The sequence below is a fragment of the Dendrobates tinctorius genome, unplaced genomic scaffold (genome assembly GCF_039654945.1).
Source record: "Dendrobates tinctorius isolate UK_male_01 unplaced genomic scaffold, ASM3965494v1 ptg000124l, whole genome shotgun sequence".
In the NCBI taxonomy this organism is placed as follows: Eukaryota; Metazoa; Chordata; class Amphibia; order Anura; family Dendrobatidae; genus Dendrobates; species Dendrobates tinctorius.
The window spans coordinates 6,562,533-6,576,672 of NW_027361792.1; the positions used below are offsets into that span (position 1 = coordinate 6,562,533).

At 44.1% G+C, this 14,140-nt stretch overlaps 1 protein-coding gene across 3 annotated transcripts in view; it reads right to left on the reverse strand.

Annotated features, from left to right (window-relative positions):
- Window positions 1–14,140, reverse strand: part of PAMR1 (peptidase domain containing associated with muscle regeneration 1) — a 56,218-nt gene that overhangs the window by 13,857 nt on the left and 28,221 nt on the right. For all 3 annotated transcript variants that reach the window (XM_073541815.1, XM_073541816.1, XM_073541814.1), the window contains 4 exons: window positions 13,476–13,590; window positions 5,189–5,406; window positions 4,331–4,438; window positions 389–601 (listed from right to left, as the gene is read on the reverse strand). In XM_073541815.1, coding sequence (XP_073397916.1) covers window positions 389–601; window positions 4,331–4,438; window positions 5,189–5,406; window positions 13,476–13,590 — 654 coding nt within the window. The remainder of the gene's footprint in view (window positions 1–388; window positions 602–4,330; window positions 4,439–5,188; window positions 5,407–13,475; window positions 13,591–14,140) is intronic.

Below are 14,140 nucleotides of genomic sequence, written 5' to 3' on the forward strand. Positions count from 1 at the left end.
GTTTGCCGTTTGCTCGCTGCTTGTAGATGGAGGATGACGGGAGATGAAGTCTCCTCTTGGGCATCAGTCACTACTTCTTATCTTAGCCGGCTCTATTCCATATGGCATCCCAGACAGAGGAACCTGTATAAGGGGGTCCGGTTTGGATACCGATAGAGAGAAATAACAGCGCACCACAGACCCCCGAAGTCCCATGTTTATTTCACCCAACAAGCCCATAGGCCATTTCCTCACCCAATAATTGCATGATGGGACCAATCATGGATGGACCGACTCTCCCTACGACTCTCCATCCCTGTTTTATGCCCTGACCCATAATGCCCTGGCTGAGTGATTTCCAGATATATACATATTCCTGGAATGTCCCTTTAATTCTATAGTACTGTACCTTTAATGCAGATCGGCTGCTTTCCAGACCACTGACCGGTTTCTAGACATTTTCGTTCCTGGTTCCCACTGAGGACATGGGAGTTGTTACAGAAGTAGTGGATGGTGGCGCCTATCTTGACCCGATTCCCATACGTGAAGCCCCCCTGCTCAGAGAATTTCCTATATCCGTTCAGTGGTGGTCCCGGATCCGTGCAGCTCTTCTCCTCTATAACTGAAAGCAGAAAATCACCAGAAACAAAAATTATCTCCAGCTAAAAATTAAAACTTGTGCCGAATAGCAGGAATTTCAGAGACAATTTCACAGAAGTGATAAGTGTTGGAAAAGCGGCCATATCCACCCTACTGGGTCCTGAATAGGGGAAATCTGGATTTGGTTCATGAGTGAAACTGCAACAGGATTCTCCACACATAACAGGAGACATGAGGCCTGTGCTGTCTGTGTAGGGAGGCAAGAAGGCAGTACTATCTGCAACTATATTATTTACAGGGATAGACAGGCAAGCAGTACTATCTGTACCCACATCATCAGGGAGAGACAGGGAAGTAGCACTATCTGTGCCTACATCATTTACAGGAAGATACAAGGAGAAAGTACTATCTGTGCCTACATCATTTACAAGGAGAAACAGGGAGGCAGTACTATCTGTCCCTACATCATTTACATGGAGAAACAGGGAGGCAGTACTATCTGTCCCTATATCATTTACATGGAGAAACAGGGAGGCAGTACTATCTGTCCCTATATCATTTACAAGGAGAAACAGGGAGGCAGTACTATCTGTCCCTATATCATTTACATGGAGAAACAGGGAGGCAGTACTATCTGTCCCTATATCATTTACAAGGAGAAACAGGGAGGCAGTACTATCTGTGCCTACATCATTTACAGGAAGATACAAGGAGAAAGTACTATCTGTCCCTACATCATTTACAAGGAGAAACAGGGAGGCAGTACTATCTGTCCCTACATCATTTACATGGAGAAACAGGGAGGCAGTACTATCTGTCCCTATATCATTTACATGGAGAAACAGGGAGGCAGTACTATCTGTCCCTATATCATTTACAAGGAGAAACAGGGAGGCAGTGCTATCTGTCCCTATATCATTTACATGGAGAAACAGGGAGGCAGTACTATCTGTCCCTATATCATTTACATGGAGAAACAGGGAGGCAGTACTATCTGTCCCTATATCATTTACATGGAGAAACAGGGAGGCAGTACTATTTGTCCCTACATCATTCACAAGGAGAAACAGGGAGGCAGTACTATCTGCCCCTACATCATTTACAAGGAGAAACAGGGAGGCAGTACTATCGGTCCCTACCTCTTTTGCAGGAATAGAGATGAAGGCATTATTATCTGTCCCTACATCATTTACAGGGAGATACAAGTAGGCAGTACTATCTGTCCCTAAATTATTTAGCGGGAGAGACAAGCCGGCAGTACTATTTGTGTCTATATAATTTACACAGAGGTATTACTATCTGTCCCTAAATTATTTACAGGGAGAGACAGGGAGGCAGTACTATCTACATACAAGTGATTTACAGGGGAGAAACAGGGAGCTATTACTAGCAGATCCCAAATTATTTGCAGAAGAGAGAGGGAGGCAGTACTAGCTTTTCCTGCATCACTCACAGGTAGAGACAAGGAGGCAGTACTATCTGTCCCTATATCATTTACATGGAGAAACAGGGAGGTAGTACTATCTGTCCCAACATTATTCATAGGATGTCTAGATTTTAAAGCATAACCCCTAAACCTGGGCATAGAGTTTCCCCCATTATTACCTTTGTCTCACACAAATCTGATTCTCAAGTGACCTCGGTAAAACTGTGAGCTGCGATCTACGGGAGCAAAAACGAGCAGCGGCGAAAACGAGCACATCAAAAATTCAATTATAACGAGCGAGGAAGAGAGTGACAGAGACCGTCCGGACTGCGGGAATAATGAATGAAATGTCCGTGAAATGTTCATGTTCTGATCATTAACAATGAAGTCAATCAGTCAGCTGCTCCAGAAAGTGCAGAAGGAGAAGTCGTAGAGGACCCCTCCCGAAAATCAAAGAATCGCCATTCAAATTCTTCAAGAAGCTGATTTCTATGTTGTGATGTTCCCCTGTTGTTCCTATTGGGAATGTTTCCATAAATCGGCAGTTGAGGTTCCGATATTGTCTATTTGGTGCTAACCAAAGCCCGGGATTACTGTGGGATCTAGCGATAACCATATGGATAACTTAGTGGTATTTTTTTTGCTACTTAAATGCAAGTATTTTGGGCTAAAAATGATTCATTCCATTGGGTTTCCTTATATGTTTTAGATTGGCTTCTGCAGCCTCTATGTATCACAGTACATAGACTGCAGAATGAGGTGTCAGCGGGCTTGTCTGACGTCAGACGTCTTGTAACGGCCACAGTGTGAACTCGCTCTTACACCTTACACATATACCAGCATATAATCCAGCTCAGTTTTTTTGGGTTTTGCTCTCATCCCTCTTCGCCTGAAATATGACCACATCCAAGCTCATCTTTCATTTGGTTAATTGGATTACAATTATGCTCAGGAGATGGTTCAGAAGAGAGATAAGGTAAGACTCAGAAATAAGTCACTTATGGATTCACTGTTGACTCATTCTGCAGTCTGCCATGCACTGTGATAGACAGAGGATGTAGAACTTAAATCATCCAAAATGCCTAATGATGCCCAAGGGCAAAAATACTTTAGAGCCAAAATCATAAGCATTAAATGGGTTGTCCAGTGTCTAAATATTGATGGATAGGCTATCAAGAACAGATCAGTGGGATCCAACACCTGACACCCCCCATAATCAGCTGTTTGCAGCTCATGGGTGTCTAGATGCACACAGTGTACACAGCACAGCGCCGTACACCTGTAGTGGCCGTTCTTGGGTACTGCAGCTCAGCTCAATTTGAAGTGAACGGGACCCCATTTATATCTAAGTAGTGAACAATCCCTTTAAATAAAAAACTCAAAAAGTATCCCTATTTTTAATAATGATATTTGGTGCGATCAATCTCTCGCGGCAGTTTCTCCCCCAAGTGACAGAGACTAAAGCAAATCCCGGCGACCGACCGTCCGTCCCCGATAATCACGGCTCTTCTGTATTTTACTGTGACAGCTGCCATCAATCACTGGCGACGAGGTATAAACTACCTACAAGACCGAGCTTCCCTACATAATACAGAGCGGAAGGGGGTGGGAGCGAGGGACCCCTCTATGTCTCACGCTGATAAATAATGGAGAATTTACTTTAAAACGTCCATAGGAGGCTGGAAAGGTCTTGTAAATACTGAGTAATGGCTCTCAATGCCAATCTGGTGCCACTAAAGCCGGCAGATTATTGTATTAGAAAAAAGTGTAGCCAGGGGGTGAGACTAGCAGCCCCCGTACACATCAGACAGGGGTTGAATGACCTCCCTCCTACATTTTGGTGGAACCGACTCCATCATCTAATGTGTACGGGGTCTACTGGGTAAGTAGGATCGACCTTTTTCAAATTTCATCCCCAGATTCTTATAGCTTATGGTTCCCGTACGACTTCCCCATTCACATAAACACGTGTTTTCTATGGGGAGAGTGGAGTAAGCCCCTTCTAGGGGTATCTCCAGTTTTCTATGGGGAGAGTGTAGTAAGCCCCTGCTGGACTCCTCCTAGGGGTATCTCCATTTTTCTATGGGGAGAGTGGAGTAAGCCCCTTCTAGGGGTATCTCCAGATTTCTATGGGGAGAGTGGAGTAAGCCCCTTCTAGGGGTATCTCCAGATTTCTATGGGGAGAGTGGAATAAGCCCCTTCTAGGGGTATCTCCATATTTCTATGGGGAGAGTGAAGTAAGCCCCTTCTAGTGGTATCTCCAGATTTCTATGGGGAGAGTGGAGTAAGCCCCTTCTAGCGGTATCTCCAGTACCTGGTACTCACCATTTTCACAATGCTTTCCCGTATACCCTGCCAGACAGGCGCACTTATAGGATCCAGATTTTTCCACAACGCACGTCCCATCGTGAAAACACGGAGAAGAGGAGCATCCTGAAACACAAAGAATAGTAGCAGTCAATGCATCGGATCTAGGAAGCTGAGATATGGGGCGCTGTTTGTTCAGTCTTAGATTATCAGCGATTCACTATTGTTACAATAGGTCTACAATAAACAATAGAGCTTCTATGCGTCTCCAAGGTAACAGACTACAAACAAACACTGCGTAGTCTGATCCTGCTGCAGGCATATTCCCTTCTGGTTTATCCAGAGCACATTATTCTGCATGGTGGCTGCATACAAAATACGGCCAACAATGAATAATCGCGTCTTTCTTCCAATAAATGATCAGGGCTTGTGCGCTCTGAATAGCCTGCTTCACGCTGATGTTCACACTTACCGATGAGTCATTTACACATTTCTTATGCAGCGATAATGACGTTACCATTTATAGCCCACATGTAGTCATACACTTTTTGAGTTACAAGGGGGGGGGGGGGTCCTTGTTCAAAGAAAATGGACACCTGAGCATTTTATGGATACTCCACGGATTTCAATAAATTCTGTGTAATACTTCATTTCTCCTCTGGGGGCGCTGCAGTGAAACTACTAATAGATTACAGCTGATTGCTACAAGTCACAGAAGTGGGATACTCCGTGTACTCTGTGATGGATCATTCCTTAAAGGCTACTTTTATAAAAAAAAGAAAAAAAAAAAGCAATCTGACATGGACACCCCCTTTAAGCTGTATCGGTGGGGGAGGGGGGGGCAGATACATGTTTTTAAAAAAGTAAAACTTCTACCTGTAACTTCTTTAAAAGTAGCATAAAAGCCATCAAAGTTTTTGGACCCATCTGAGCGGAAAAGGAGGTGCAGAGAGTTTCTGGAGCTGCGGATGGCCAGTGGTCGCTCATTCCCACAGAAGCGCTTAATGATTTTAGAATCCACGTTGTCGCCGTCTCGGACTTCCACGTAATCGTACTGACACATGTAGTCAAACTCCAGACTCATCATTGCAAACCTATATGGAAACACAGAGCCAAATCAGAGGTCATCCACCATTTTTAGATGCAAAATTTTAGGCCGCCGTATATTTAAAGGGAATGTGCATAATTAGAAAAACATAGCCCATTTCCTCCAAAAACAGCACCACGTCTGTCCACAGGTTGTGTAGGATACTGCAGCTTGCTCCCATGTGTTCATCTACTTTGACCATATATAGCCACACGAGTGTCTTGGCATTAAGCTCCCTGTCTGTGGTCTCTAGGACGTCTCCTGTCTGCCTGCGGCTTCCAGTACCTCTGCTACCTGTCGAGGGTCTCCAGATGTCTTCGTTCTGCCAGTCGTATCCAGTACCTCTACTACCTGTCTACGGTCTCCCTGATAGCTATGTTCTGCTTCCAGTACCTCTGCTACCTGTTCCTGGTCTCATAGAACTGCTGCTACCTGTCTGTGAGCTCCAGGATGTCTCATCTGCCTGAGGCTTTCAGAACCTTTGCTACCTGTTTGTGGTCTCCTAGTCGTATGCAGTATGTCTGCATCTACCAGTACCTCTGTTATCTATATGCAGTCTCCCAGATGTCTCCAGTCTTCCTGCGGCTTCCAGTAGCTGTGCTTCCTGTTCCTGGTCTTCCAGAACCTCTGCTACCTGTCTGCGGTCTTCTGGATGTCTTCGGTCTGACTGCAGCTTCCAGTACTTCTGCTACGTGTTCCCAGTCTTCCAAACCTCTGCTACCTGTCTGCAGTCTCCAGGACGTCTCCTGTCTTTTTGTGACTTCCAGTACCTCTGCTTCCTGTCTGCGGTCTGCCAGACTCCTCCTCTGTGCCTCACCAGCCAGCTGCACTGATGCCCGTGGCCCATGTACCCATGGACTTTGAGGATCCAACTAACCCAGTGAGTATTACATATATATATATATATATATATATATATACACACATACATACACACACACAGTATATATATTAGATATCATTTATTTATTTAACCTATAAGTAGGTGAAATATTCTCGTCTGTTCTCTGACACCACTAGGGGGAGCTCACAACCTTATTGTATACAGTTGTTTCATTAAACTATAAGAAAACAGTATGCAGTGAACGCCCCCCTGTGGCAGCTGTAGTGAGAATTTGGGAGTTCTAAGAGTAACAGAAGCTCATGTATCAGTCCACTTTTGGCTGCAGACACAGAAAGGTTAAAAATACAGCCAAGATCTTGTGAGAATTGATGGATGAAATGACAAGGATAAGTCTCCACTGGGTATAAAAAAAATCCAGTCAATCTGAATTTCATTACCGATATTGCGTTTTAATAAAAGACATCCCGTCATTGCGGAATGGACCCGGGGACCTGATTGTGAATTCATCTCTCATCTGATATCTCGGCGTCTCATCCCGGGCTGCTGCCATGTTATTAATCTGTACCCAGGGTGCCACATATTAGGAGATGAGTCAGCAGGGAGCAGGGCCGCTCAATAATTCATACTGGTCACCATTAACGCTATGTGCAGCTACTTGGGAGATGTCTAATTAATAGCAGCAAGGCGGCGGTAAGGAAAGAGGAGTCCGCAGCTAACCCTTTCTCTGCTGATATGAAGAGAGTAAGGCTGATCTGAAGGGTCCTAATACAGAGGGGGTTCTCATTCGTGATGATTTATACATAGATGTAGGATTATCAATTTCTACTTGTAATACCATGCCGGACCACAGGGAGTGCTGTCCCTAAGGATTATGACACACATTGGAATGCTTTAAGCGCCATCTAGTGGGCAAAATTATTTAGTATTTACTGTTTCATACACAATTAATGGAGCACACCCGAAACTTACTAGAAATTTAACCCCTATAATTGCCTACCTACATATTCCCCCATTGGCTGCAGCGCGCGTTTCCGACCTCTGCTCCATATGGTGCTGAGCTCAGCTTTTTCCAGCAACCCCATAGAGGATGAATGGAGCGATGGTCTGTCATCTGCACTCCCGCCTCATTGTAATCAGGAAATCTGCTGATCGGTGTGCCCCCCGGCGGTCGGACCCCCATGGATCTATAACTTACCTTCACTGGACTACCCCTTTAAATGATTACTTTTTTCACTAATTAATTTGCAAACTTTGCATCACAAGTGGAAAATAAATGGGGATACGACCAATCTGAAAAGGGCCCCCCATTCTCCTGTGGGAACCCAAAGCTGCCGTATGCCTGGTCTCTATGTCTTGTCTTGGATACTCCATTCAGAAAGTGCTCCCCCTAGGGGCAGAATCCTTTATCATGCTGCGCCCCCATCACAACCTGGGCATGAAGAAGAAGGTATGGAGCCTCCGCCAGCACTGCGGCCCCGGCTCCTTCTTATAAAGCGCAGCCTCCTGGATATCTCCTCATTCTTGTACTGGATTAATGACAGTGATTATTATATAAGTAGGTGTAATAGGATGATAACGCCGCAACGTCCCGCCGGATCCTGACGGAGGCATTTACCCTCATTACCGCCATTATGGCATAATGGAACACAAAGGGGAATTTCTTATCATCCTCCAATCATCGCACCGGCGCAGTATTCGCAGTAAGATATTTCCACCTGAAAAGAATTTTCCTGTTTTATCAGAATACATTAAAATATTATGCAGAACTCTGCTTGCTGTCAGTGAATGGAGCCGTCCCTGATTGCATCTAAAGGGTAAACGATACAAGACTAGATTAATCCTGAGATGTGAGGAGGTGTCGGATCTGATCTCCCACGCCGCAGCGCCTCCGGGGAGGCAGAGAAGTCACGATCCAGACGATGAAAAGCGACTTTATACAATGCAGCGCGGATCCCCGGAGACATCGCCCTGTAGATGAGCGGCGCAGCCCGTCACACGGATCCAGGCACAGGAGTCACTCACTAAATCAATCCCAAGATAGAACAGAAATGCTAAATACACTGAGATATACCCAGCAATGTGCAGAGAGCGAGAGAAGTGACAAAGCGGAGTGCGGACTAATGAGCGCTAGATACATAGACTCATCCACTGGTAGTTCACCAAAACTCCAGTACTGATCCTGAGTTACCTCCTGTATTATACTCCAGAGCTGCACTCACTATTCTGCTGGTGCAGTCACTGTGTACATACATTACATTACTGATCCTGAGTTACCTCCTGTATTATACTCCAGAGCTGCACTCACTATTCTGTTGGTGCAGTCACTGTGTACATACATTACATTACTGATCCTGAGTTACATCCTGTATTATACCCCAGAGCTGCACTCACTATTCTGCTGGTGCAGTCACTATGTACATACATTACTGATCCTGAGTTACCTCCTGTATTATACTCCAGAGCTGCACTCACTATTCTGCTGGTGCAGTCACTGTGTACATTACATTACTGATCCTGAGTTACCTCCTGTATTATACTCCAGAGCTGCACTCACTATTCTGCTGGTGCAGTCACTGTGTACATACATTACATTACTGATCCTGAGTTACATCCTGTATTATACTCCAGAGCTGCACTCACTATTCTGCTGGTGCAGTCACTGTGTACATACATTACATTACTGATCCTGGGTTACATCCTGTATTATACCCCAGAGCTGCACTCACTGTTCTGCTGGTGCAGTCACTGTGTACATACATTACATTACTGATCCTGAATTACATCCTGTATTATACCCCAGAGCTGCACTCACTGTTCTGCTGGTGCAGTCACTGTGTACATACATTACATTACTGATCCTGAGTTACATCCTGTATTATACTCCAGAGCTGCGCTCACTATTCTGCTGGTGCAGTCACTGTGTACATCCATTACTGATCCTGAGTTACATCCTGTATTATACTCCAGAGCTGCGCTCACTATTCTGCTGGTGCAGTCACTGTGTACATACATTACATTACTGATCCTGAGTTACATCCTGTATTATACTCCAGAGCTGCACTCACTATTCTGCTGGTGCAGTCACTGTGTACATACATTACTGGTCCTGAGTTACCTCCTGTATTATACCCCAGAGCTGCACTCACTATTCTGCTGGTGCAGTCACTGTGTTCATACATTACATTACTGATCCTGAGTTACATCCTGTATTATATTCCAGAGCTGCACTCACTATTCTGCTGGTGCAGTCACTGTGTACATACATTACATTACTGATCCTGAGTTACATCCTGTATTATATTCCAGAGCTGCACTCACTATTCTGCTGGTGCAGTCACTGTGTACATACATTACATTACATTACTGATCCTGAGTTACATCCTGTATTATACCCCAGAGCTGCACTCACTATTCTGCTGGTGCAGTCACTGTGTACATACATTACATTACTGATCCTGAGTTACATCCTGTATTATACCCCAGAGCTGCACTCACTATTCTGCTGGTGCAGTCACTGTGTACATACATTACATTACTCATCCTGAGTCACATCCTGTATTATACCCCAGAGCTGCACTCACTATTCTACTGGTGCAGTCACTATGTACATACATTACATTACTGATCCTGAGTTACCTCCTGTATTATACTCCAGAGCTGCACTCACTATTCTGCTGGTGGAGTCACTGTGTACAAACATTACATTACTGATCCTGAGTTACATCCTGTATTATACTCCAGAGCTGCGCTCACTATTCTGCTGGTGCAGTCACTGTGTACATACATTACATTACTGATCCTGAGTTACATCCTGTATTATACTCCAGAGCTGCACTCACTATTCTGCTGGTGCAGTCACTGTATACATACATTACATTACTGATCCTGGGTTACATCCTGTATTATACCCCAGAGCTGCACTCACTGTTCTGCTGGTGCAGTCACTGTGTACATACATTACATTACTGATCCTGAATTACATCCTGTATTATACCCCAGAGCTGCACTCACTGTTCTGCTGGTGCAGTCACTGTGTACATACATTACATTACTGATCCTGAGTTACATCCTGTATTATACTCCAGAGCTGCGCTCACTATTCTGCTGGTGCAGTCACTGTGTACATCCATTACTGATCCCGAGTTACATCCTGTATTATACTCCAGAGCTGCGCTCACTATTCTGCTGGTGCAGTCACTGTGTACATACATTACATTACTGATCCTGAGTTACATCCTGTATTATACTCCAGAGCTGCACTCACTATTCTGCTGGTGCAGTCACTGTGTACATACATTACTGGTCCTGAGTTACCTCCTGTATTATACCCCAGAGCTGCACTCACTATTCTGCTGGTGCAGTCACTGTGTTCATACATTACATTATTGATCCTGAGTTACATCCTGTATTATATTCCAGAGCTGCACTCACTATTCTGCTGGTGCAGTCACTGTGTACATACATTACATTACTGATCCTGAGTTACATCCTGTATTATATTCCAGAGCTGCACTCACTATTCTGCTGGTGCAGTCACTGTGTACATACATTACATTACATTACTGATCCTGAGTTACATCCTGTATTATACCCCAGAGCTGCACTCACTATTCTGCTGGTGCAGTCACTGTGTACATACATTACATTACTGATCCTGAGTTACATCCTGTATTATATTCCAGAGCTGCACTCACTATTCTGCTGGTGCAGTCACTGTGTACATACATTACATTACATTACTGATCCTGAGTTACATCCTGTATTATACCCCAGAGCTGCACTCACTATTCTGCTGGTGCAGTCACTGTGTACATACATTACATTACTCATCCTGAGTCACATCCTGTATTATACTCCAGAGCTGCACTCACTATTCTGCTGGTGCAGTCACTATGTACATACATTACATTACTGATCCTGAGTTACCTCCTGTATTATACTCCAGAGCTGCACTCACTATTCTGCTGGTGGAGTCACTGTGTACAAACATTACATTACTGATCCTGAGTTACCTCCTGTATTATACTCCAGAGCTGCACTCACTATTCTGCTGGTGGAGTCACTGTGTACAAACATTACATTACTGATCCTGAGTTACATCCTGTATTATACTCCAGAGCTGCGCTCACTATTCTGCTGGTGCAGTCACTGTGTACATACATTACATTACTGATCCTGAGTTACATCCTGTATTATACCCCAGAGCTGCACTCACTATTCTGCTGGTGCAGTCACTGTGTACATACATTACATTACTGATCCTGAGTTACATCCTGTATTATACTCCAGAGCTGCACTCACTATTCTGCTGGTGCAGTCACTGTATACATACATTACATTACTGATCCTGGGTTACATCCTGTATTATACCCCAGAGCTGCACTCACTGTTCTGCTGGTGCAGTCACTGTGTACATACATTACATTACTGATCCTGAATTACATCCTGTATTATACCCCAGAGCTGCACTCACTGTTCTGCTGGTGCAGTCACTGTGTACATACATTACATTACTGATCCTGAGTTACATCCTGTATTATACTCCAGAGCTGCGCTCACTATTCTGCTGGTGCAGTCACTGTGTACATCCATTACTGATCCCGAGTTACATCCTGTATTATACTCCAGAGCTGCGCTCACTATTCTGCTGGTGCAGTCACTGTGTACATACATTACATTACTGATCCTGAGTTACATCCTGTATTATACTCCAGAGCTGCACTCACTATTCTGCTGGTGCAGTCACTGTGTACATACATTACTGGTCCTGAGTTACCTCCTGTATTATACCCCAGAGCTGCACTCACTATTCTGCTGGTGCAGTCACTGTGTTCATACATTACATTATTGATCCTGAGTTACATCCTGTATTATATTCCAGAGCTGCACTCACTATTCTGCTGGTGCAGTCACTGTGTACATACATTACATTACTGATCCTGAGTTACATCCTGTATTATATTCCAGAGCTGCACTCACTATTCTGCTGGTGCAGTCACTGTGTACATACATTACATTACATTACTGATCCTGAGTTACATCCTGTATTATACCCCAGAGCTGCACTCACTATTCTGCTGGTGCAGTCACTGTGTACATACATTACATTACTGATCCTGAGTTACATCCTGTATTATATTCCAGAGCTGCACTCACTATTCTGCTGGTGCAGTCACTGTGTACATACATTACATTACTGATCCTGAGTTACATCCTGTATTATACCCCAGAGCTGCACTCACTATTCTGCTGGTGCAGTCACTGTGTACATACATTACATTACTCATCCTGAGTCACATCCTGTATTATACTCCAGAGCTGCACTCACTATTCTGCTGGTGCAGTCACTATGTACATACATCACATTACTGATCCTGAGTTACCTCCTGTATTATACTCCAGAGCTGCACTCACTATTCTGCTGGTGGAGTCACTGTGTACAAACATTACATTACTGATCCTGAGTTACATCCTGTATTATACTCCAGAGCTGCGCTCACTATTCTGCTGGTGCAGTCACTGTGTACATACATTACATTACTGATCCTGAGTTACATCCTGTATTATACTCCAGAGCTGCACTCACTATTCTGCTGGTGCAGTCACTGTGTACATACATTACATTACTGATCCTGGGTTACATCCTGTATTATACCCCAGAGCTGCACTCACTGTTCTGCTGGTGCAGTCACTGTGTACATACATTACATTACTGATCCTGAGTTACATCCTGTATAATACTCCAGAGCTGCGCTCACTATTCTGCTGGTGCAGTCACTGTGTACATCCATTACTGATCCTGAGTTACATCCTGTATTATACTCCAGAGCTGCGCTCACTATTCTGCTGGTGCAGTCACTGTGTACATACATTACATTACTGATCCTGAGTTACATCCTGTATTATACTGCAGAGCTGCACTCACTATTCTGCTGGTGCAGTCACTGTGTACATACATTACTGGTCCTGAGTTACCTCCTGTATTATACCCCAGAGCTGCACTCACTATTCTGCTGGTGCAGTCACTGTGTTCATACATTACATTACTGATCCTGAGTTACATCCTGTATTATATTCCAGAGCTGCACTCACTATTCTGCTGGTGCAGTCACTGTGTACATACATTACATTACTGGTCCTGAGTTACATCCTGTATTACACTCCAGAGCTGCACTTACTATTCTGCTAGTGCAGTCACTGTCACAATGTAGGCTGTGCTGTGCGTTCCCTACCTGAGTTCTACAGTATATCCAGGCGACACCTGGATGCTCCATTCACAGTGCGCGTTAAATGGGTAACTCTCCATCATGATCTCCCCGTGGGCGGCCTGTATTATCGCCCCACATCCTATGGAAGAAGAAAATAGTAATTAATCCCCTTATAGTGTAAAAAAAAAATTTAATACAAATAAACCCTTGTCTGTTGCACAATTAACCGATTAAACCCCAATCTCTCATGCTGCTCATTGTGTAGCGCTATTTCCACAATCAGGTGTCAGTGCTCCCTCTTCTGGACACACAGAGGTACTGCTGCCTGTATTTATAAATCTGTGCAGTTAATAAAAGGTACATAAATAGTAAAAAAAAACAAAAAAAAACAACAAATGTGAATTAGTAAAGTGATGAAATATCGATCTAATTCTTTGCGATTGAGAGGGCGCTAACATTAAAATCATAAACTGACTGCACCTTCCAACAGAGCGACCATACACTGCTCCTATATAATCAGCTGTGTAATTTCCAGCAACGAAGCAGTTAAGGGCCTTCCCATTTTTTTTTCCATTGTCATCTCCTGATGCTAGAATTAAATAGCTGCTGTTGTGGAATTTTTTTTTTTACTTTTATTATTCTCTTTTTTTTGGGGGGGGGGGGGGGCTGTTGCCATGGAAACCATTGCC